The sequence below is a fragment of the Aulonocara sp. 'chitande type north' Nkhata Bay genome, linkage group LG7 (assembly GCF_057382095.1).
Source record: "Aulonocara sp. 'chitande type north' Nkhata Bay isolate Kocher_YH1m ecotype deep benthic linkage group LG7, A_spYH_male_GT1.1, whole genome shotgun sequence".
Classification (NCBI taxonomy): Eukaryota; Metazoa; Chordata; class Actinopteri; order Cichliformes; family Cichlidae; genus Aulonocara; species Aulonocara sp. 'chitande type north' Nkhata Bay.
The window spans coordinates 26824631-26850261 of record NC_141350.1 but is presented as its reverse complement, the minus strand read 5'-3'; the positions used below and the strand labels follow the sequence as shown (position 1 = coordinate 26850261).

At 38.2% G+C, this 25631-nt stretch overlaps 2 protein-coding genes across 6 annotated transcripts in view; one reads left to right on the top strand and one right to left on the bottom strand.

Moving 5' to 3' along the window:
• Nucleotides 1-671: 671 nt before the first annotated feature.
• Nucleotides 672-25537, bottom strand: ppp6r3 (protein phosphatase 6, regulatory subunit 3). Of its 4 annotated transcripts, none has more exons than XM_086299700.1 (25): nucleotides 25243-25537; nucleotides 19512-19683; nucleotides 19091-19324; nucleotides 18157-18343; nucleotides 17871-18008; nucleotides 17572-17637; nucleotides 17027-17139; nucleotides 16549-16662; nucleotides 16128-16254; nucleotides 15788-15940; nucleotides 14562-14711; nucleotides 14299-14363; nucleotides 14079-14194; nucleotides 13500-13585; nucleotides 12838-12924; nucleotides 12192-12238; nucleotides 10086-10140; nucleotides 9571-9701; nucleotides 8434-8549; nucleotides 7619-7811; nucleotides 7392-7489; nucleotides 6970-7165; nucleotides 3822-3929; nucleotides 2816-2890; nucleotides 672-2677 (listed from the first exon to the last, which is right to left on the bottom strand). In XM_086299700.1, the coding sequence occupies exons 3-25, from the start codon at nucleotides 19315-19317 to the stop codon at nucleotides 2626-2628; spliced, it is 2700 nt and encodes an 899-aa protein (XP_086155826.1). In that variant the 5' UTR covers nucleotides 19318-19324; nucleotides 19512-19683; nucleotides 25243-25537; the 3' UTR covers nucleotides 672-2625. The 4 variants fall into 4 exon arrangements, with proteins under 4 accessions (XP_086155826.1, XP_086155823.1, XP_086155825.1 ...); XM_086299697.1 differs by having other exon boundaries at nucleotides 12192-12289; nucleotides 25243-25536; XM_086299699.1 differs by having other exon boundaries at nucleotides 2816-2887; nucleotides 12192-12289; nucleotides 25243-25535.
• The window catches only part of ric8a (RIC8 guanine nucleotide exchange factor A), a 24703-nt gene continuing 24467 nt past the window's right edge, over nucleotides 25396-25631 (top strand). For both annotated transcript variants that reach the window (XM_086299703.1, XM_086299701.1), the window contains exon 1: nucleotides 25396-25548. The gene's annotated coding sequence lies outside the window, so the exon portion shown is untranslated. The remainder of the gene's footprint in view (nucleotides 25549-25631) is intronic.

Genomic DNA, 25631 nt, shown 5'->3' with positions numbered 1-25631 from the left:
ACCATTTAATATACATCAGTATATTAAACCGACTCGAGTTTCCACTGACAGCTTTAATCTAACAGAAAATGGGTTGTGCCTTTGACAGTCTAGAAATATGCACAACTGAACAGAGCAGTGAATGTGAACCATTACCTGTAAACCTCTCATTTCATCTCCAATCCTGGTACAGAAAACCAAGTCACAAAACCATTTTCCTTAGGAACCACGTTTCAACTAATTTGGTGAGAGCAAAGTAAGGGGTTAAAGCAAAGAAGAGAAGGCAAGTTGAAGTCTGTTTTTTTACCATCATATTATCTGCAGCTTCTTATTCTAAGTCAGGTGGTTACACAGCAGTTTAGGTTGTCCAGGTGTCCAAGAGAAAGAACAGAGCTGGAAACTAGCATGGCAAGTCCACTTTAAAATCCTACAAGTATTGGTGATTGGTGCATTTAGTGCTCAATACAAGAGTCAAACCTGTGTGGACACATTCTGCAGTAATAGTGCCAATCAAGATAAGCCAGTGTTTGGTTTTGCCCAGGGCACCAACGGTTGGTCAAATTAAAAAAAACAAAAACCAAACCAAAAAAAAAGAAAGTTAGACACTTATAATGTTAAGAACCCCCCAAACACAACATACACCTCAGGATCCAGCTGCCACCTCTAAAACTGGAGACCAAAATAAATCAAACCATTTTCCAAATAATGCTTTATGAATGTGGTTTTAAAGTGAAGAACGATTCCCAACAAAACATTGATGAACAAGAATGAAGTCAATGAAAATAGAAATAAAACTGTTTCAAACTTGGGTGCTTTACTCAAGCTGCACCTCCTGCTCTGCAGGAATAACTTACACATGAACACATACCAGACGCTAAAACACTACAGAGCGTCTGATGTGATAACTGTAAAAGTAATCCTTATCATTTTATCTTAAAAACTTGCAGGTAAAAAGTAAAATGTCACCATTCATATTACAAAGTAATCTAGCAGGAATGTTTGCTTTCATTGATTAGACTGGCTGACAGAGTACATCATTTGAAGTCACCATTAAACTTTTTTGCCCAAACTTTCTACAGCAGTACCTCCACCTCACCCACTGTACGGTCTAAACAGTGTCACCTGCTGGCACACAGTCATTGGCTGAAACAATTTCACCTGATTGTCACATGTAAGCCCATGAGGGTGGACACAAGGCAATCTTGCAAAAGGTAACGCAGAAAACACACAGCTTCCACATGATGTATGAGGCATGAAAAGTGCTGTCCCTAGCACACATTAGAAATTATGTATTGCATTCAATGGGAAATCACAAACTCAAACCTTTTTATAGAGTATGTGCGCTTGAGCTGAACAGTACAGATATTGACTTAAAAAAAAAATCATATTTTGAAAACCAACACTTTCTTACCTATAGAGGAAACCTCCAGAGCCAAGCCTTGCCAGTCAATATCTTTCTAATGCCGAGATGGTGGGACTACACACAGTAGCTCCATCTGCTCGCCCTCCACAGCTGACAGAGTTACAGACTGTAGATTGTGTAGCTGTTTGGGCCTACCCCATGTGGCAGCTGTGTGTTTTGGCAAAATGTATTTATTTATTATTAAATAAATTTATCCTCTACTTCTGTGTATAGTTTGGCAATTAAATGCCTTTCAATTTTACTATAGTAGCAGGCTGAATTGACAGTTCTGCACATTGGAGATGAATATTCAACTTGGAACGACATTTTTAAAAAATATAATGCAATCTAAAGGGAGACCCAGCAAACTGAAAACCAGTTATCTGAAGAGCACTTGCGATAAAAACAAAAAACGAACATATTCTTAATGCATTTATAGCTCCTAGTTTAGGTTGTGGTGACAAACATCTCCTCTTTAGCCTTCCAGCTGCGAGGTAAGAACCTAGTTAGCATGAAAGCAGCCAGTAAGAAAGAGACAGTGTTGGTATATCTCTATGGTCATTTTTTTCCCCTTTTTGTTACTACAATCTCAACTCCATAATAAATTAGAAAGAAACATACCAAAACAGCTCAAATGTTATTCAATGCAGAAGATCACAAGAGAAAAATCATTTGCAATTAGCTGCAACAAAAATAAAACTGTTTCAATTGGTCAGAGCAGCTCTGCTCAGAGACAGATCAACGGTGGGGGAGAAATTTTAAATATAGCTCTAACTTGAAGTGTCAGCCTGTTATGCAGCCAATAACAACAACATGGTGATTGGTTGATCATGAATCAGCTATTCCTCTCTGTGGTAATTCAACTTATGCTTCTGTATACATTTTCCTTTTATAAAATATTTTATTCATACAATCATTTCCTTAACCATCGCAACATTACTATTTAATTTTGGGAGTCAGGATATCAGTCACACATCACCTCCTAAGTACAATAGTATATAAACAAATGCAGAAAAAAAATTATTCCGTATCCATTTGAGTGTCTCTCATTTTACTTCTTAGTCCATCTTGTGTCTGTACACCTGTCTGCCCATTTGTCTTTCAGTGATGAGACGATGGGAGTATTGCTGGTCCTGATGGGGCATGTGGTTGGAACAGCTGTGAGCAGCAGCCTCTGCTGGCTGACCAGGAGAAAGGCCCTGCATGGCAGAACAGGCTGGCCATTGGCAGGCATTAAGTGACTCTCATGCTGGCCCGTTTACAGCTGGCTCAGAGGACACAGAACTTCTGTCGAGCCTAGAAAAGAGGAATGAGATATAGATACGGAACCTTTTGAAGACAGAAGGAAATATCACTGCATAAATGAAGACTATGAAGAGACTGATTATATTCTAATGAAATTCAAACTTGAATCACAAAGGCAGTCAGACTTACTTGGCCTCCTCTGTGGGGGACATTTCTTCCAGAGGACCATTGGGTAGCTCCACAATGGGCCGACATTTCTCACTACTTGCCAGGACACGAATAAGGAGAGAAACACAATATATTCAGTTTACAATACCAGAACATGTGAAACGGTTTAGAAAAGGCTGTAATGGAAATCAGCTCAAGATAATTTGTATCTTGCAGCAAAACAGTTTTGTCTTGTCATTTATCAATTCCTACACCTATAATTTCTTAAAAATAAATAAATTCCAGTCAATAGAGCAACTGACCAAGCTCTGATTGGCCAGGAGTTATACTGAACTTATTTTCTGGGTGCGATGCTCAACTCGACTTAAGAGGTTTAGTTACACGAGGAGATCACTCAGTCAGGATTTCTCCCCCAAACCCCAACTATCTCTAACTGTTGGCATAGAGCCCAAAGGAGCTGTCTGCCATGCAGTTTTAATACCTCATTCACTGAGCTGATGTAAAGCAGACTTTGAAGGTAATCTGGAACTATTCATAGACTTTAAATGACCTGCTTTCTGGAAAAGGTCTAATCCAATTGAAAAGGGAAGGAAAGAAGTTGTTTACTTTGTTGTTAGGCTAACTATTTTTTAATCAAAAGCAATTTACTAATTTTTAAATCACATCTTTTATTTTCCAGGCTCATATTTAACCAAAATGGAAAGGCCTGCAATTATTCACAGCTCAGAGAAACGTGGGGCACTGACATAGCTGCTAGATGCATCTGGATGGCGATATAACAGAAATGATGAATGTGATGATTCATTACTATTAATGCACTTGAAGTTATGAAGAAACATAATCTGACTATCAGATTCTGCAAGCACATCTGATAGTAGCAATGAATACTGCAAAGTCCTGCACATTTCAGGGACAAATGTGTGACGGACGACCGCTGAACACTGCAGAGCACGTGCCGACTCTGGCTTTTTATAAGACAAAAACAAACTTAAGTAGTGACTGTGAGACTGTGTGTGCTATATCTGACCCAGTTTTAGGACAGCAGGCTGTGGCTGAGCTGTTGATGCCTGCTCTCTCTGACTCCACATACTCCACTACTGAGTACTTCTCTGAAGAAGCAATCTTCTCTTCCTCACTGGAACACACAAGTACACAGCATATGCATTAATACATTGGTATGAATCCCTTCTAATTAGTCACTTTTTCCACAGAACCACACCAACCATTACAACAGTGAGATGTCAACAGTGAAGCATGCTGAACTGACTGACAGAAAGAACAGTAAAACAAAGGATGGTCATGTCGAAATGGAACACCTCTGATGTCTATGTAGGAAAAGCATCAAAATGTACAGCAAATGGAGAAAGTCAACAGATTGGATTGTTTAGCTATGATAGTCTTTACTTTGTTGCTAGCAAGCAAACAGTAAACAGGCCTAGAGACTGATTAGACCAAAATTGTTTGTACCAGCCGTCAGTCTTGCTTTGTCTCAGAGAACCACCAATCATCTTGATGAGGCCTCAATCAAACTAAAAACACTCACAAACATCCAAATCTATTCAAACATTTAAAAAGGTGCTATATAACGGGTACCCAGAATGTGTAAAATTAGAAAACAAATGTTTATGGTCTCCTGTTAAAAATCTGCAGTCAGTTACATGTTTTAAAAACAGAATTTTACAATTTCACAAAAACATTCAAACTCATATAGTCATGCTTGTGTAAATGTAATTTTAGTCAAGTACCAAAAAAGAGAAAACGTTACTTTCTGGAATTTATAGTACAGAAAAACAAATACATGTTGTTTTGAAATCTGATTCAATTAGCAACACATTAAAGCACAAATCTTTCTATTTGAATCTACCTCAGTTATTGTTATATTTAGAATGGTTGTATTTAGGGCTGTGCAATATGACCAAAATCTCATATACCGATATAATACATTTATCGTCCTGACAATGGTATAAATCACAAAAATGTAACATTTTATGTAAATTCTGGAATCTCGAGCAACTCAACTTGCGTGAAGTGTTTCCAGCTGGGCGTCCTTTACCTGGAGTCCAGTGTTTTAACCGATGCATGAAACTATACATTTTTAGACATAAGTTGTAACGGCCATCGTTTTCTTTCAAAGTTTGAGTCGAAGGTTTATTTTTTAGCACCTGACGGCTCTTTTTTGCTTCTCATCCGTAAACTTTCTGCATACCCTTTCACGTGATTCAGTTTATTTTGAAAAGTCTCAACAGGATCAAACAAGTGGACAGCGGAGCCACTCGATGGTTTTATCGTTGTTGTTGTTGTTAGCAACAACAACAACAACACATAAAGACAGGCGCTTGTCCGTCCGTAGTGTGGTTATATTAAATATAAGAGAAAGAGAGAACTTTAAGAAATTAATATAGCCACTACAGTGATCATCAAAATGATGAAAAAATATTGCTGTAAACAGTTTATTTTACGACACCACGAAACAAACGATAGCGTAAAATGAAACGATAGACGTTTTTATATTGTCATCCGATATACATCGTTATATCGAACAGCCCTAGTTGTATTACAGCCAATATCAAATTTTGTTTTATTATGTGAAGAGTGAGCTGTGACGTGTACATGTTTTTATTCTGTATTAAAGTAGTTTTTCAGTCAGAATACAATCACCACATTTTGCTTTTGTATTTTGCAAAAGTAGTATTGTTTTTCTCTCTAATAAGTCACAATCGCAGGATGGACACACTGTCTATTTGCTAAAGCCAAAAAAATAAGGCAGCTATGGGAAAAGCACACCAATGAAACAAGCATATGGAGAAATATATTTAGAAAGCTGTATGTAACCAATAAAAATCCAACTGAGGCCACTTCAGAGAACTGGTTTCTACTTTGGGCCAATTTCATCTGGAACATTTCAGCCAAGAATGAGATTGTGTTGCAGTGTTAGAATAAAAGTAATCTGAATAAGATCAAGGCAAAATTAAAAAGGAAAAAAAAAAAACTGCACTAAAAAAAAAAAAAAAAAAAAAGAAAGAAAAGAAGAAAAACACACCTTTGATAAAAACACATGCAGAATGGAGATAATGAAATAAACAAACAAGGAGTTGAAACCAAAGAAGATCAAAATTCCGAAAGAAAAGTTGGTGGTTGACGTGACAACAAGACTACATCACGGCTGCAGGCTGATCTCTGATTGGCTGTACATACCGATAAGATTTCAACACTCTGAAGAAGACCACACCCACAACGCACAGCAAGAGAGAGAGGGGAAGCTCAGATTGTAAGTGTCGCTCAGTTCATTACACTGCTGTTATCAACTCAGGCAGACAGACAATATGATGCAGCATCAACAAAGGGACGGAAGGACAGAGGACAACCAACTTTAAAACCTGACTGTTCAGGAAACAAGGATTTCACCATGAAAGGGACTTTTTATGAGGCACTTTTTAAGCTTGTAGGACAGAAAAGTGGCATTCAAAACTTGGTATCCCCAGTTTGTGTAAGGCAAGACCTCAGTTACTTTGGATTTTTGAACATCAAATGGCTATCAAGGAGTAAAACACAAACAAACTAGTGTTCAAATATCAACCCCAATCCCCCCAAAATCCTATTTTCTGCTGTCCACATTATCATGTCACATTACACTAACCCATGACAGGGCACACAAATTAAATGTCACAGGATCTATAGTGGTTGTATCTAAAGTCTCAAAACACCAATAGTGTAAAGAACTTATGTTAGCTACAGTCACTACAGTCTAGACAGCGGAAGAAAGAATAGTCAGTGTTAAAAACTGAATCAGTTTATAGGCCCCTTTCTTTATGGCAGTGCAATGGACCAGGTCAAGTAGGAATCATTTATCAGATCAGCCTCTAATCCTCATTGAGGCACAGATAACTAAACTGGGATTGTATTCATAAATAAGTAAATTCTTAAAGTGATAACAATTTTTAAGAATTTACACTGACTACAGCCTAGTTAAGATGAGTTATTCACAAAGTAGGACTACCTCAGTAGCTTAAGAGTTTTTTTTCTGGCATGAAGCTACAGTGAGCCAGCCCCGCATCCCATAAGAGACACCAGTTAAAACCAGCCAACCCATGCCTATAATCACAGAATTCACTGGCACCACTCTCATCACCATAAGTCTGAAGCGTAATTCTTTTGTGTGCAAGTGATTCTCGAACCTCTTGAAAACGGCGGTCTCAGTCTTGGCATCAACAGTGAGACTGACTGTTTCTTTCATGGAGCCATTGATGACCGTTTCTGTGATGCTGCGGTGCTCAGAGCTAGATGCTTCCTCCTCTGCCTTAGAGCTCCCACAATCACTAGGTGCAGAGGCAGCTGGAGAAGCCACACTCGTGCCCAACCAGCCATCACAGTCTGAGGGATGTTAAGAAATGTGACATTAGGTGTCAGGTCTAATCAATCAATCAACGTCAATTAGACTGATTTAGCATCAACAGCTACCTCAACATGGGTTACATTCACCCCTAATATAAGAAAGATATAAGAAATATAAGAAACATCATCAAGTTCAGGAAATTCTGGATACTTCCCTTGTCAGATGACAAGAATACTCAAGGACATGCATTTGTGCATATCTCACCTTCAGACTGCATGGGTGCGTTAACCCCTAAAGGGTCAATTGTTTCTATACTGGTTTCCATAGCAACAGGAGAGTTGCATCTCAGGGGGTCTTTGGGGCTGAAAAATAAATATAAATTTATAAAGCACTTTCAAGTTTCACGGCTATCTTAAACACAAATTATTTATTCCAGAAACTGCAACACTGCAGACAGAAAAACAGACCCACGGTAAGTCAGGACATCTTACTTGACAGGAGTGAAGTTGGAGAAATCAGCCCAGCCAGTTTCTGAGTTTGAGTTAGCTGCAGGAGAGGAGCTCCATGCTGTATCAGGGGAGGTGGAGGGAGAGGATGGAGCTGGGTTGCTGGGGTTGGAGTTTGAAGCTGTGGATGTACCCGTGTCCATAGGGATATCATCAAAATTTGCCGTCCACACTGGGCCTAAACAAACAAACAAAAACAACAAAAACAACCCCAAATATATACGTTTTAATTCACGCATAAACTGAAAATAACTCCAATTAATTATCGTGATTAATTATTCGTGATTACACAATGCAATGCCTACATAGTGAGGGGTTTTAAAAAATAAAATTAAAAAAAAAAGTAAAATACTGCCTTTTTTTTTTACTGGCTCAGTGTTTGTTTGTTTTTTTAAATAAATAAAAAAAACAACATAATTTATTGCTTATTGCGCAATTTATTGTTGATATTATTTAAATATGCTTTAGTATGTGAAAAAATACATACTAAAAACATGCCAGTTGGAAGCGGCCATTGTGGAGAAAATGAAAGCAACTGTTACTGATTCTTCGGGGTTGATCTAAAGGAGTTGATTTGATTATTCAGTCGAACTGGGAGGGGTTAAAACTCAGCTGACAGCAATCTACTGACCAGCAGTGAGATTTTACACTCTATAACTTTAAATTAATCTTAGTTTAATCTTGATCCTAAAATCAAGTTGAGGCAAAACATAAAATAAATAAAAACGCTTGTGACAATTTGTCATTAGGCTACCACTGTGTACTTGAGTCTTACATGTGGTTGTCTCAAAACCACTAACCTGTGTCAACTTCCATTCTGTCATCGTTGCTGGGGTTGGAAGCTTCAAACTGATCCCTCTTCACGTCCTCCTCCTCCGAGTCTGTGCTCTCCTCGCTGTCTGTGCTGCCTGAACTCCTGTGATGGACAGATCAAGTATTAGAATAAAGATCTGAGCTGTCCTCTTTATACTGTGAGTGAGATTAAAAATAAATAGATAAATAACTAAATAAATAACAGAATATACAATTCAGCAGGAATTGATATCAGGATTTTATTGATACAGCTTAAATAAACAGGCTGCTCTGGTGGCGTTTTGTAAAACAATTTATCTGTATATATGCTCCTATATGGAACTTACAGTTCACATAAACACATTTTTTTGTATTTTTGCATAATAAGTATGTAATGCTGGCCTTGTTGACCACTAAAATATGTATTCAGAGCCATACGACCTTCACCTTTCTCATTTCCCTCATCTTTCCATTGTGAATGAATTTGTGTGTGATTTACAACTAACACTGACAAACCTAGAGATGTTTCTTATCCAAGTACTGATGACATTATTCATATTATGTTGATTTTAAATATTATAACGATTATTATTACCATTGTATTAAAAATACTGAACTAACAAGCTGATAATACAAAGGTTTTTTGATGACTACAGCAATGGTGATACAACTACCACTTTTCTAAAGCAATCACACAAAAAGCAAAAAACTCTAAACACAACAAATTATCCTTAAACAAGACTAAAAAGTTTTACAAATAGCTTCTGACGTTGATGTTAATAAAAATGAATCACTATAAGATCAAATACAGTGTCCATATGAATTCATGAGAAAACCTGCTATATCATTCCTACCACTTGAATGTTTTAGTTGTTCAAAATCTGGTGGCACATGGTTCACATCCGTACCAGCTTGCTCTCACAGCACTACAACTATGCCCATGTTTGACTTGATAGTCCTGTTTAATGCTATCAAATGAAGGCAACCCCGCCCCCTTAATGAAAACATTAAGTAACAAATAATTTAAAAACAAGTGGAAAGATAGTATAATGAGGCCATTAAGGTTAATTCAGTAACTCAATTCAGTTCAGTTGCAAAAAAAAAAAAATAAGTTCAGTTTCTTGGTGCATGTGTGTCTGACTCACCTGGGGCGTCTCTGTGCCTCTGGTGCAAAGGTGACATCTTTTTCATCCCAGATATCGTCTTCATCTGAACCAGCATCTTCAAACTGCTGGATTTTCTCCTTACAGCGTGCCTCAAACAAAGCGATATTTGCCTGGAGAAAATTTACACACATGTCAAAATTAGAGTGTCATCGGTTGTGCTTAAAGCACATGCACATACAAAGTAAAGTCTTACAGAACAAAACCCTAGGCTGTGAAGCATTCACTTAGAAAGCAGGCCTCAGGCATCTTTCACAGCATTATGCTGTCATTTCTTTTCCTGAAGAATACCTAGAGGCTTGTTTGAAGTACAAAAAAAAATTACTTCAAGGTTTGTATTCTACAGCAGTTTTATTTTCTCACTTTCTTGTCATCTGCTTCCAAATTAATATCAACATCAGGATATGCACATCATGCCTTTAAAAATATTTTAACTAATTCCAGAAGAGTTTTACTCTCAACATTATGAATTTTAGATTAATAATCAAGGTACTTACACTTTCATTTGTATTCAGTGAAAAATTGATGTCTGATATTCTATCAAAGGGAATACTGCAAGGTTAAAGAGAGAGAGTTTTATTGAGTTAGATTTGTTAGGCATCCACATACAGACAAGCAACAAATTAAAGGAAAAACCCCAGATTCCCTCCTACAATGGGGGAATCTTTTGGCCATTGCTGTGGGACACATTTTAGTTGTAGAGTGATCTTTTTTTTTTTAAAACCAGTGATGAAGCACTCCCAATGATGCAAGTTGTTGCCGAGATGTTAATGCTCCCATCCATAGGGAAAGAATGGCTTTAATAAGTATGACTGATGTGACTCAAACACCATGACCTTTAGTTGCCAGATTCAAAAGCCAGCTGAACTTTTGGCGTCATCAAAACGAGGGAATATCATTTGTGCTGCTTAACCACTGTGTAGAATTTCATAGACTTGGACAAACAATGCCAAGTCACACTGCTGGCACAACACCTTATCAAGACACTTGTTTTTCCTTTAACTCGTCTCCAAATGACCCCACACAGACAAATTCTAGGACACAGCAAAAGTTTGTTTAATATTTCAAGCAGCCAGTACAAAATAAACAACTTTTAATCACCACCTGATTCTTTATGTCCCCGTTCCATGTTTTAAACTGACCAAGCTAAGAAAAGCTACATTTCCAGGTAGAGGAAACAATGCAGACAAGGAACCCAACATTGTTAGTCTCTACTTTGATATTCTGATGTAGTCACATAAGATTTTGCTGAAAATTTACCATCCACTAAGCAATCACTTTTTGCCCAAGCATGTTTTTTTTTTTTGTTGTTGTTGTTTTTATTGTTAGCCTAGTTCTAACAAAGATGAAAATACAATAAATATAAAACTCATCATGCATATTGCAGTTGGATATACACTATTGAAACAACTAATAATGAAGGAATTATCTATGTTTTTCACCTGTGTGACCACTTATAATAACTTGCCAACATCTGCCCTGTATACAATGCACTGTTCTTTTACAGCAAAGAAGCAGAGGTTTTATGCTGTGTACATCTCTACAGGAAAGTCAAGTCCTCTCTTTTTTTAGGCTACATCAGATATGTTCCAGGCATCATGATGGCACAGGAGGCACACCACTTTAGACACTTTAGATTAGCTAGAGCAGAAGCATTATCAGGTACATCAGTTAAAGACCTCAGTGAATAACAGCTTTATTTTCTAAAAGAGATCTCGCCAAATTTTCATTACACTAACATTAAATAATATTATGCTTAACAGAATTTGTAGAGGTCATGTCTGTGGTCAATGTGCATTTTCAGCCTTTCTGGGAAACATTCAATCACTGAGGTAGGTTGGTCAATGCTATGGGTCCATTGTATTTATGCATCCCCCATGTATGAGTCTTATGTTTCTAACAAGCATGCTTTTCGACAGGTGTTCATATAGCTACCTACTCAGAGCAGATCTTTTCTTCCTAAGCGCTTTACTGATGCCATTTTTTTTTAAAAATTAAAGCGGAAGAAAAGAAAGTAAAAAGAAAAGTTATTCTTGTAACTAAAAGTTACAAGAATAACTTAAGGTCACCAGAAGCCTAAGATTATGTAAGAAAGCTGTACTTCACTGATCCACTCCCAGGCATTTTGAAAAACAAGTGACATAAAAGGCAAAACCACAAGCATGCCCATTCCAGCTCACCCTAAGAAAGACAGAAAAGAGGCGGCCCACGACAGCAGAAAAAGGTGGATATGATTTCTTCTTTGAGCCAATTTTTGCCTTTGACGTGATCATTGTACCAGGCTAATGATAAAGCATAAAATGGTGTCGCTGGTGATGACATTTCTTTCTATATAAAAATGAAAATCTAAATTACTCAGAAAAAAAAGCTTTATGCTTTTTAAATTGAGTTTAGGGCTAGAATGGAAATCCTTCACAAGCCAATGAATGACTCAAAATTAAGAAATTAAATTGAAGACCTTTATTTTAAAAGTCATATGCAAATATTCTATAACTGAATGAATTAACAGTGAAAAAAATGACCCACCAGCTTGTAGTGTAGTGTGCTGTACCTTTTGTGTTACATGGTAATACTTAAATAGCAAATGTAGGAAAAGTACTCACTCCACAACATCGTCCTGATCAGCAAACTCTTCGTCATTGAAGCCAAACTGCTCAATAAAATTGGACGTCATTTGTTGCATCTGATAATCAGAAAAGGCCTGGCAAAACCCAGGACCAACGATAATGATATACTCTTGGCTCTACACCAAAAATGTCATTACTTGCAGTACAAAGAACATGTATACACATACTATATTCACACACACATAACATACATTAGGATAGATGTTTAAAGTACATTCATTTTTGAATTTTCTACTGCTACACTGATGACAGAGTTATTGTGCAGGACCCATGGACACAGAGTACCCACTGAAATCAACAGCTGGCCAAGTCAAGGGGGAAGAAGAAAAAAAACCCCAAAACAAACAAAGTAACCTGATGCACTTTGGAGGACTTCAATTTCTCTTGTGAAGCATGAAGTGGACAAAATTTAAAAAGAAGTTGACATGTATGTACTGCACATTTAAATTTCCTAGGGTCCCCCCCCAATCATCGAAAACACTTTTGACAATAACTTTTAATATATAGAAGGTTTTGATTTGGCCCCCTAGGCAGAAAGGCTACCTCTACATGAGCTGGGTTTATGTGCCCATGGGTCTGCTTTGTGTGCCTTCATCCAGTTGCATCTGTGTTTAAATCTTACTTGTTGAAGAGACGAGTCTTGGTGAAAACCACTCTCTTTAAAGTCCACCTCATCATCACTGGAAGAATGGATGTGGTGTGTATTTACCTGAGAAAACATGACATTTAATACAAAATGATCTCCTGCTTATGGAGTGCAAAGAGTGCCAAAATTAAATAACATAATCATTAAACTATAATTTCTGCTTACATTAAAATTAGAAGTACACTTTTATTAAAAATATAATTATTTCACCATTTTATCATCTCATGGTTCCTGTGCTACAGTGCGTCATGAAATACTGAAACTGTCACAGCAGGTTGTCAACAGACCCCAACATCTGACCTCACCTTTGACTGGAGGATAAACATTGGATAGAATTTACTTAAGTGCTATATACAGGTGATGCTTAGTTCATGCTTTGTTCCCAGGGAAATCAGTCTGGCTGACATTAAAGTTCAACTTCATAATAACTTACTGACTCTCAATGTCTTGCTGGACAGTATATTTTAAACTGAATCATTGGCTCATCTTTTCCTCGTTTGTCCTAGCAGTTTATTTTCAATTAAAATTTACATTAAAAACATTTTAATGCTATGCCAAAACACTTTAGCTGTTAAATGGTTCAGCATGAAAACAAACCTGAAAGCTTTACTATTTTTCATGTTCGTGTTGTTACTCACCAAGTCAACAGTGTTTCTTTTGTTTGTGTCAGCCAGCTGTCCAGAAATAAAAGATTCCCATTTTTCTCGATCCTCTGCAGGGAGCTCTGTCACAGACATGAAATTTATATAGACACAGACACACACACACTACATCAACATAAAGAGCACAGCTATCAAAACTACTGGCAGAAGACAGTGCTACCCCCTGAGCCCCTTTACAACAAAGTAGAATAACAATGTTATTCTCAAATTATGGGTAAGCACATCTCTCACTTTATTTTCAGTTATGATTTTAGTGTCCAATAATTATAAAACCCAGATAATAAACAAAACATTCATGCTCCAAATTCTATTCCACAGTTTCTTGTGTTTTAAAGCCAGCTCTTCTCTTTCCCCTCACATGGAAGTGCTTTTTGTCCTTCCTAAAATACGAGTGTAACGAAGGGGAATATGAGCTAGGGTTTAGAAACGTTAGTGTGCTGATGATGATGTGTTCCTGGTCAGTATGAGACCTATCGATGATAAACCTACACTTTACAGGACAGTAACAACACATGATGGTGCTAGATGAGCACTCAAAGAAATGTAATTCCTCACCAGAGATGAGCTGTTGTATTTGCGGCCCATTAGGGCCTTTGTCGCAGTTATGAACTATAGAGTTGGCTATTCTGGTCAGGTGACCCATGTAGCCTCGTCGCCGCCCACCTTCTGCCCTAAAACAAGGTTCAATAGTAGTATTAGCATATTTAATAGGGTGCTAGCGCCATGACCAATAAAACACAAGTATTATGCTTTTAGTGCAAACAAGAATACTTACTGTTCTTTCTCATTGGAGCTCCAGGCATCAATGATTCTCTGTATAAATTGGCACTTTTGAAACAGCTGGTGGAGAAAAACACAAGATACTAAATACACCAAAGAAATATCTGACAGACAGCTCACGTGACGTATAGTTAACTTCCAAGTCTGTTGCTCGTATAGGCCTGTATAAACAGGTTATGGACACATATACATATGTGTATTTATACACACACACACACTAAAAAGTGTGGTTTTCCCCTTCTAGTATTTCAATCTTACATGTTTGATGAGGATGCTTTCCTTCACGTGTTCTGCCTCTGTGTCTGGTTGGATGTCTATGGGGGCAGGAGGCATAGCCAGTATCATGGCTGTACAGATTTCCACCTGAATGTGGAGGAAGTTGTTCCAGATGTATTTGAAATACATATCCTGTTGAGTAAAACAAAAACAAGTACAAAAGGAGACGCATTAATAATGGATTGGATTTATATAGCGCTTTTCAAGGCACCCCAAGTGCTTTACAATGCCACTATTCATTCACTCTCGCATTCACACACACTGGTGGAGGCAAGCTACGGTTGTAGCTACAGCTGCAGACCAACACCAGTAGGCAGTAGGGTAAAGTGTCCTGCCCAGGGACACAATGACCAGGACAGAGAGCCCGGGGATCGAACCGGCGACCTTCCGGTTACAGATGCGCTTCCCAACCCCCTGAGCCACGGGTCGCATTAGTAAACCGACGGACAGAATAAAACTAGGGGGAACCACAACCAAAGGTTTTTCAGGTTTTTTTTGCCGACATAGCTGACACAAACTATGAAGGAAAAAATCTGTCATGTCTCCTCACAGGCAGAGATCTTATATCCGGATCATGGTGGACATGTAGGCTCCCTGTGCATTGCCACTATACATGACAAGTGATAACTGGATGGCCAGATTTAAGCTAAGTATTTTTTTTTTATTAAAAAAACAAAAAAAACAAAAAAAAAAAAACCCCCACGAAATACTGAAAAGCGATGTGTTGTGTGTCGTGCATTATGAATGATGCAGGCCGTTTGAAAATTCAGGCCAGCCACATTGCTAAAAAATAAAATCCAAAACAACAAAAAGTTAAATCATCCATTTTCTTCTGCTTATCTGGGGTTGGGCAGCGGGGAAGTCCAGACCACTCTCTTATCAGCCACCTCTTCCAGTTCTTCCAGTTTCCCAACAATGCTCCATCTGGTGGCAGATGGCTGCATAACATCGGGATGCAACAATTTACTGGGATTGGACATTGACTTGAATGGTGTGGAAGTTTGAAGTGTAGGGATAAAACTTTCTGTTAATTGTGCAAGTTAGGATTTTCAGATTTAGACCAAAAACTCTGAACTGGACTTCTGTGGAAAATTTATGCCCCAAAAAATTTTCAGAAAACTTTTGAACTTGTCTAAGATCGAAATTCATTGCATTGATTGTAGTCTCCGCCCCCACACCACACACCCTAAAAAGAAGATAGTACTTACTAGTATAACTCCAAGTGTGTTGAGGTTAATTAGTTCTGTATTGATGCTGTGTGTGTTGCTCTGCAACAGACTGGCGACCAGTCTGACCACATTGAGCCTGGTGTTGCCCACTGGAGGGTCCAGAACCCCCCATGTTGTCTTCATCATATTCTTCTGATGGTGGAAAGCAAAGTGTTTATCTTAACTACAAATGTCATTTTCCTTGGGATAAATAAAGTATTATCAATCAATCAATATTTGCAGACTTGGCCTGAAAAATATAACATAGTCCACCTATCTTCAACCTACAATCTGCAAATCTGCAAACAGAGCAATAGTCACAGCTGTAAATAGTCCTTACCTTTGGAGGTTCGAGTAGCAGCTGGTGAAAATCTTTGAGTCTGGGTCTCACAGCCTCGAGGATGCTGTGGTTCACTGAGAATGATGGATGAGACATCCCTGGGGGGCACTCCATATGACCCTCAAACCTACAACACATGTCCAGTCACATGAACTAGTGCAAAAAAGAAAACAAAACAATGTTGCCTTGCCAGTACAGTTTGGACCATGATTCAGACTGGGACTATATGATTTAAGGATCCAAATAGGAGAAGTAAACTTTGTATACTGCAATAAAGACAGAAAGAATGTTTGCGGTATTTAGCTCCCCATTTCAAGCGGTATTGTGTTGCTTAAAAATTGTTTAAAAATTGATTTATTTTAAAATCTCCACCCATGTCAAATTAAAAATATCAACTGGCAGATGAAAGGACAAGACATACGCTGGTCTCCTCGTCTCAAACAATGTGAGCAGGATCTGGATAACGCTGACAATTGCAGACTCGTTCTTTTCCTTGTCGAAGATATTAGAGAGCAGCTGCTCTACTGTCTCCTGCCTGAAGAGGAAGATAACAGACACTTAAATGAGGGAAAGCAGGTTTTTTGCATGGCAGAAAATGACAATGAAATCGAACAAAAACAAAGATAGACACAAGAGAATGATTTAAAGTTTGATCTGGTTGATCGTTATCAAAATTCACACCAATTATCTTATATCTGAGTTCAAAGGTTACGTCACAGTAAAACAAGAGCACTCAGAGCGTAACTCCCCAAAAGGACAAGGGCTATACTAAATGACACTTTTATTACAATACATTCCCTCTTATTGGGTCAAACAAACAAACTGAACCAACGACGTACTCATAGATAGTTTTATTCTGTACAATACTGACAAGTTCTCGTAAAGAAGCAAATACATACTTTTCAAGTGTGGACAGAAGTGGATCAGGTTCTGAAGAGCCCTGCACCTGGAACATCTGGTCTCTGCTCAGTCTAATGATCTCACAGAGTGACTGTGATGCATTGGAGTGTCTCTGTTTTCAAGAAGAAAATAAATAAATAAAACACTGCTAACCAGCTTAAAAAAAAAAAAAAAAAAAAAAAAGCCCTCCAGTCTTGTATTTCCCTCCTGCTAGCTGACCAGGAGGCTATTTGTTGCAGCCCTCGATCAGTGAGCCAACTCTCCAATGAGGCTCTCATCCCACAGTCAAATAGAATGACTGAAAGTGCAGGGAAGAAAATCCCATCGGGAGAAACCCCCACCCGAACACCGCCTCTCACCGAGGGCACATAGGTACAGAGCCCAGCACCCCTCCAGGTGACTTTCTGCACTTTATATAGTATTGTTTAATACTGGTAAATATTACATCTGAATGTCTTCAATGATTAAATAAGTACCAGTATACTTCCTGACGAATACCCTGGTGAATACCGGAAGTACAGGGCAAAATATGTAAGAAACTCACATCTTCATCTTGAGAAGGTTGTATCATCTCCACCAGTCTCTGAATCACTTTCTCCTCATTCAGCCACTAATAGAAACAAAGAACTTTGTCAGGAAATCATAAAATTTCATTATTAAATAAAAAGGCTTCACAACGTTTCACCCTTTGCTGTCCACTTCATTCCTTAACATCAACTGAGAACGGTTAATAAACTATACCAGATGGCAATATAATTTAATGTGGACTGTAATATTCTAGTGTAAAGTGCCTGAGAGGATATCATTTTTAGCAAAGGAGGGAACCATTTTGTTGTTACCCACATTGAGAACATCTTGTCGTAGCTGCTGTGGTTCGATGCAGGTGAGCATCCTGAGCAGCAAGTCCATGATCGCAGAGGTCCCGATGTGTTTTATCATCAAGTCTACAAAGTCTTCCTGCTTCCTCAAAAAATCAACTATCTTTAAATAAAAACAAGACAAGGTTTTGTCATACCGATTTAAACAGACTTTGTTACACCTATAAGTAGCAAAGCATTTTATCCTCTCAGTATTTTAACATGTTGGCATCATTGGTGAAAAGAAATAAATTAATAAATAAAAATCCTACCTGTTCAGGCTTGCGTCCTATAAGAATAGAAAGAACTTTGGAGAAGAAGCTGGCCAGGAGGGGGTTGAGGGGCGGCTCATTTTGGAGGAAACTGTACAATTTCATCAGCAGTTTTTCATCTTCTCCTAGTCTGTCATTGATCTGGCTCACATCTGATGTAAGCAGCTCACATGATATGTTGGGATACCTGAGGGGTTTAAAAAAAAAAAAAAAAAAAAAAAAAAAAAAGGCCCTTTTAGAGTTTTTCCAATAGTTACAGCACTGCTCATTACAAAGCAGATAAATATTTAAATGCAGGAAATTCTAGAGGTCTGAGTTCTTCTCAAAGTTATATCCAACCAGAGATCAAGAGTTTAAGTTTAGTTGCTTCATTTCACCAGTTTATTTTGAGAATACACTAAATTACAGCAGCACTGCCACCATCGGTTCTGTAAGTAGTGTAACAGGAATTTTCTACAAACCTCAGTTATACACCAGACAGAATCAAACTTTTTTTCTTTTTTCTTCAGATTTCCATATTTCAAAAAACAATTTGAACAACAGATCAAAACAAGTGTAGATAATTCTCCTGTGAATTCATATAGCTCAAGTGGGAGCCATATGTCCAAGTAATACCATAGTATTTAAAGCAATGAGTGATTTTAAAGCAGACTACTGGATGTGAAGCTTTCCCAACTGGATTTTCCCACATAATCAGAAGTTTGGGGAAAAGCTCCCAAATCTCAGTTTGACCAATTTCTTCCGGCCTTGTGAACAAACTTGCTAACATTTCAACTTTTGTGGACATGTCAGCAGTTTGCTAGACACTGGAGTTACGCAACTTTGATTTAGCACCACAGATAAGTTTACAGAAAAACTACATCCTGTAGGTTAAATGTTCCTGATGTCAACATACATCTTCGTCAAACTGTGAAATTAATAACCATTTCCTTACTTGTATTTAACCTTTTCCTCAACATCAGTACTGGGTTCCTGTGTGATAAAGGTAACCAGGTCCTCCATACACTGTGGTCTCAGCAGGAAGTCCACAAGTTTGTGATTCTGGGCCTTGCACTCCTGCAGGACATCATCCTCATCCATTACCTCTGTAAGCGTCACATCCTCCTTCTCCAGCAGTGTGTCAATGTGGGATGTGGTGTGGAGGTCAAATTTCCAAAACATGTTGGTTCTTTAATACATACATACATACATATATATGAAAAAAGGACACAAATATGTTAAAACAGATTGTGGGCAAAAGTGAGTCATTAAAATGAGCACAAAAATGAAACATTATCAATCGAGATTCATCTAAGGGGCAATGATTTACTAAGGGATCACTCAATAATCGAGTAACAGTTCTTATTTCAGCTCACCTGTGAGTATGTTGGAGTCCTCACAGCAAAGCTCAGGTTAAAAAGAGGTTTGTTCTAGTCTTTGGGAGTTGTGGCCCATTCCAGGCTGACCAGACGGATGGGCAAGCAGGCAGATAGTGGTAATGGACACACTCACAAAAAGCGCACATACAGCAGTTCAACACGAACACACCTGTGGGAGAAAGACAAAAGCAGATGGGCATATATTAGGGCTGTGCGATATGACCAAAGTCTCATATCCCGATATAAGACACTTATCGTCCCGACACAGATATATATCACAAAAATTTTACATTTTCTGTAAATTCTGTGAATCTCGGGCAACTCGACTTGAGTGAAGTGTTTTCAGCTGGCGTCGTGTACCTGGAGTCCAGTGTTACATAAGTTGAAACAGCCACAGTTTTCTTTGTGAGTATTTATTACACGGCGTGCTGCGGGGAAAAGCCATCAAATCCGACTTTTTTTGACCCCATGCGACGCATATCCGATCATGGTATAACAGTTTGAACAGCACAAATCCAATATTTTCAAATCCGACCTGGGTCACGTCGTATTTAGGGCTGCCACAAACGATTATTCTGATAGTCGACTAGTCACCAATTAATTTTGCGATTAGTCGACTAATCAGATCATCATCCATTGGAGGTAAAACGTACAGCTTATTGCACCAGCAGCATCTGCTCTTATATAACTATCATTTGCTTACAGCTTTAAGTGTGTAAGGTCTGTGCTAACTAACAATAAAGACAAGATGATAGTTTATTAAATTTGCAGATTGTTTCGGTGAAGTTTAATAAACTCCTTGCTATCTAAAATATAACAGGACACCGGAGTATATTCTCAAGCATCTCACACTTCTGATAATCAGCTGTCTGCTTGACGTTTATTCAGCTGTGTAAAAACTTTAATCTCAGCCAAACCGATTTACTCAGGAACAAATAAAACACTGAAAGAAAGCCAAACAATAACATTTTTAAGTTATCTAAGTGACTTATATATCATGTTTAACCTGAGTAGCGAAAGACGGCGGTGGGTTTGAAAACGATTTGCCGGGAGTCCGGTGTTCTCACGGCTCTAGCGAGCCTAGCCCCCGGCTAGCTATAGAGCTAGTGGGTAACAGACGTCTCCGAAAACGTCGGAGCGCTTTTGAAAATATTTGGTGTCTTGATAAACTGAGCAGATATTTGAGGTTTACACAGCTACATTCTCGCCTGAAAATATGTTAAACGTTTATTTTGTGACCCAGAAAGAATAATAAGAGTAATATTAAAACTAACTAGCTGCCGCCATTGTTGGAAACTGAGCTGGGCCGCGCTATGAATTCTGGGACACAGCTTCTTCTTCTTCGGGGTTTAACGGCAGCTGGCATCCTTGTACATGCAGTGCTGCCATCTTCTGTTTCAGTCCGTTATTACACTCTTAAATCCTACTACTTATTCCTGCGTCTTTTGGGATCTTACAAAGCTTCAAATGACGCGTCGACTATTAAACCAGTCGACGACGATTTTGATAGTCGATGTAATCGTGACTAGTCGACTAATCGTGGCAGCCCTAGTCGCATTAAATCAGTCTTTTACGTCACTGACACAAGACAGACGCCAATTATCAGCGCCGGAGAAGACAATCAAAAAGACATTGTGAACGCTTCCTGGCCATCCAGTGAACAACCGGACCAAAAAAAAAAAAAAAAAAAAAAAAAAAAAAAAATCAGAATTGAGCATTAAGACCTCCAGTGTGAACTTAGCCTTATAGTCAGCAGCATTTAGAAGTGCTTACATAACTTAAAGGCTTTAAGAATGCCCCCACCCAACATTTGGATCAGATATCCATCTCATCCTGACTTAAAAACCTGGACTGGATAGTAGTGACAACCTCCTGATCCATTTTACATTGTTCTGTGTTTACTACACACTGGTTGCTACAGAGAGCTATCATAACGTGGAGAATGCCAACAGGAAAGAACCAGCATTTTGGAGACATTTTACTGCTGCTACACAGATTTTCTTTACATGTTTGGAATAGGTTTTTTTTTTTTTTTTTTTTTTAAATTAAACAGTGGTCAAGTGAGTCAAAGAGACAATGTCAATGATGTATCAGTAGCCCACCTAAGGCCCAAGATGACTACCAGCTGAGGCTAACCAGCTGGCATTAAACACCAATAATAAGAAATCTACAATAACTTACATGCATTTAGAAATCTCACACATACAAAGAGCGACCTTTCTCTAGTTAAAGAACAAAAAGGCACAAATTCTCAATTATTACTATTTTAACCGTTCATCTTATATAAAAATAAATAAACTCCCCAGTCTCTTTCTCATCACCAACTGGGTATGAAGACTTGCATCTAGGCTAACATGATTCTACTACTTCATCTGTGCCTCATAATTAGAACTAGGCAATAAAACCAATTAATTATCGTGCAAAAAACTTTTTAATAGCAATATAAAACATGGTCATTATTAGGGCTGGGCCATATTATACCGTTCACGGTAATACTGGTATAATGTTAGGCAACGATAGGGAAATGAAATACCGCGATAGAATATGAGTAAAACGTGCATGTGCAGAGCCTTTGTTTTCATACGCACATGGCCGATTGTTGAGTGAAACAGATGAACCAGAATTGGTTTGTAAAAATGCTCCAACTTCAGTGATGTGGAACTGGTTTGGTGTTTGTCCGTCAGATGTAGAAGATGCAAGCGGCCGTCGTTATTGTCGTATTTGTCGGACTAAGATGCTCTTAAATCTGGGAGTAATCTGGGTCCTAAACTCCGTATCGTTCAGGTCAAACGAACACTGCAGCATCACTGAGAGTTAAAAACTGTCTAAATTCTTTCATCTTTAATAAAACGATCAGCATTGCTGCTTTACCAGGTGTAACTATGAAGTTTAACTTCCAGGCATCCATGAAAACAAAATTTATTACATTTAACAGAGTTAGAAGTTAGCAGGAAGCTAGCGGAAGTTAGCTCGCTAGTTACCTAAGCATGATATAGCATGTTCTGACTGAGAGATTTCTGAAAAAATTCAAACGTACAGCTCTGCTATCACTTCCAACATAAATGAAGAGAGGAAACTAAACAGCAGTGACATTTGTAGGGTTACTGAAGTTGGGCTAGCTGGTATATAATGATGTGCTACGTGATCGCTAGCGACACAGCTATGTTAGCATAACATAAACAGTGAAGCTGGAGGACGAACACTAACACTTTTACACTTATAAAAGTTAACGTGAAGGTTCCTCATGGTTAGAGACAAATGCAATCGCATGGCAGGATGCTGTAAACGGACCAAACTTCAGTCAGGAGAACAACTGAGATAATCCATCCACAATACAAGGTTAGTCATTAATATACTGCAACAACATGGGAATAGAGCAGCTGCCAGAGAATTCAACATTAATGAATCAAAGGTACAGAAGTGGAGGAAGCAAGAAGAATGAGTTTAATAAAGTTTGATTTATCTGACTGCTTTGTTTCGCTTAATTTGCCTTATAATCCCGTGCACCTTATGGTCCGAAAAATACGTACTGCACACTGCAGTTTAATGTTGCAAAGCACCTCTTTTTAACTTCAGTGGATATTATACATGGTTATGCTCAGGATATGTCATCCCATTTCTACTGGAAATGCCTTTTGGTTAAACTTTCAGCAAGGAATTTGCATTTGCACTGTTACATTTTTATAAAGCTTTAATGTACATAAAAACCAGCTTCTCGTTTAAGTGAAAATAAATGGAAGGTTGTCTTTTTGCGCTAGTAATGTTGTGGAGTTGTATTTTGTCTCGCATCAATTATATCGTCAGTTATATCGTTATCGCAAATTTTCAAATATATATCGTGATAAATATTTTTGGCCATATCGCCCTGCTCTAGTCATTATAAAAGTGACAGCTCATTCAATCCATGTTTTGACAGACAATATGAAAAGCCAATGACAATGCCTGAAGTGCTGCTATTGGCTGGAATTAAACTAAGCTGCAATGTCCTGGTTTTTCCCATGTTAAGAATGTGTATAATACGAATACTCTGAAGGAAATGCTCTTATTTGTATACGTTTTTCAGTTTTTGTTGTCAAACAACTTCATGAACATGCAATAAAGATATGAAAAAGTGACAAACAATACCCATCAAGACCAATGTAAATACCCTCTATTTTCAAGCCATCTTTCAGTCCACTTTTCTTCAATGCTAGAGCCCTGACTTAATGATATGATTATGATGTCTGATTAAATCCCTGTGAAAATTTGTCAAAATCTTAGCTTTTCTCTGATTTCATCTATATTCACATAAGTTTGAAGTTACATTAAACTAAAGCTTCTTGTTAGCAACTATTCTGAAAATTTGTTGTTGACACTCTTGAGATGTGTGCCAGTTCGGTACATTACTGTAGAGAGGTATTAATCCATTCCCATTTCTTTTTATTTTGCTTTCAAGGAGGTAAACCTTCTTTTAATTTTTAAACTAACTTTGAGCAGTACTTCTCCAGATAAATCGCTTAGCAAAGACCTAATTTAAATTGTATGCATCTTTAAACACTTTGTGACTAGCAGTCTCTCATCATTTGACCTATTCATTGATTCCCCACCTAAAAGGTCTTCTAATTACCCGTTCTGTACCACAGACAACCTATAATCACAAGCTCACCCACTGTACAAAGCACCTTCCTACTTATATTCAGAACAGTGACTTGTTACCAAGAGACTGTAGCAACTGCGTGTAATAAACATAGAGGATACCGGCTGCTGTGACTCCCCAAACTACTTTGACAAATCAAGTGCGGCTAGACATCTGGATGCCGATTATATTTCTGCTATTATGAATTTTGTGTTAACTCAGCAATGCAACTGACACAAAAACTGCACTACACTCACACTATAAAACGCCTATATTTTGATAAAACTATCACTCCCCAAAACAGCTGAACATACGCCATAGAGCGAAAATAATAAAAATACCGTAGGCACATAAACATTACGAGCCCGTAATAAAATCAATCTAAATATCCACTCTACCTACATTTCAGGCCTATGTAGTACAACTATACACATGCAATAAGATATCACATTTTAGCTGGGTGGCAATACTTAGTATTCACCCAGAATCACCTGGTTCATCTGGGCTTGACTATCTGTTCCGAACCAACAGACTGAGCAGTTTAAAAAAAATAATAAGAATTTCCTTAAGTATGTGTAAAGGCAGTCATTTAACGCAATCGTTATTGGCTGTATTTAATTTCAGCTAACCAACCTTCGAAGGCAAAGTTAACGGTTAGCTTTGATTTCGGCTAAACACGAATCAAAACAGCAGCCTTTTTAATTCACGTCATTACCAGTTCGTTTACATCCTAAGGCCCAAACCTATCTACCACTAACGGTGCAGGCGTTAAAGACAACACACCGGTACAAGGAACGTCACTAGCTATTGTTAGCTAACCCCGTGCTATCGAACTCAACCAGTTACCCTAATATATGTCACATATGAGGGTAATATTAACTGGCTGACAGGTTTGACAATAAAATCAAAATATGATCCCGAGGTACCTTAAAACACTAATGTGTCATGTTAACGTTAGCCTCCTCTTAGCTTAAAAAAACCACAGCCTGACAGCGCAGTGATAAGATGGCCAAGTATGCTCTTTGCTAGCCAGCTAACGTTAGCCGGCTATCTAAAGACTGCTGGCTAATCGTCTCTTCAGCACCAAGTGTATGAGCTTGCAGTTGTACCTACCAATAGACAAGGGTAAACACCGACTCTCCAGCATGTAGCTTATCTTAACATTAGCCTCGGACCTTAGCGATACTAAGACAGAGCTAAGATGAAATTTTGGCAAGGAAAATAAAGCGTTTAAAACTGTTTCTAACAGGCGCGAAAATGTAGACCTTCGGAGAGCACTTTTCAAGATGGCGGTTCCGTCAACTTCATCGACCCCTTCCCCCACTCCAGCTGCAATGTTTGTCAATCAAACGATTTCCGCAAAACTATTGGTTGCGAATCCTGTCGCTCAAACAAGGTCGTGAGCTTTTATTGGACAAGGTGCGTGCCTCGTCAAGACGTCATTTACACAGAGTATATGTATACTGTGCCGGAAGAACGGGGTTTATACCGTTTATCAAATT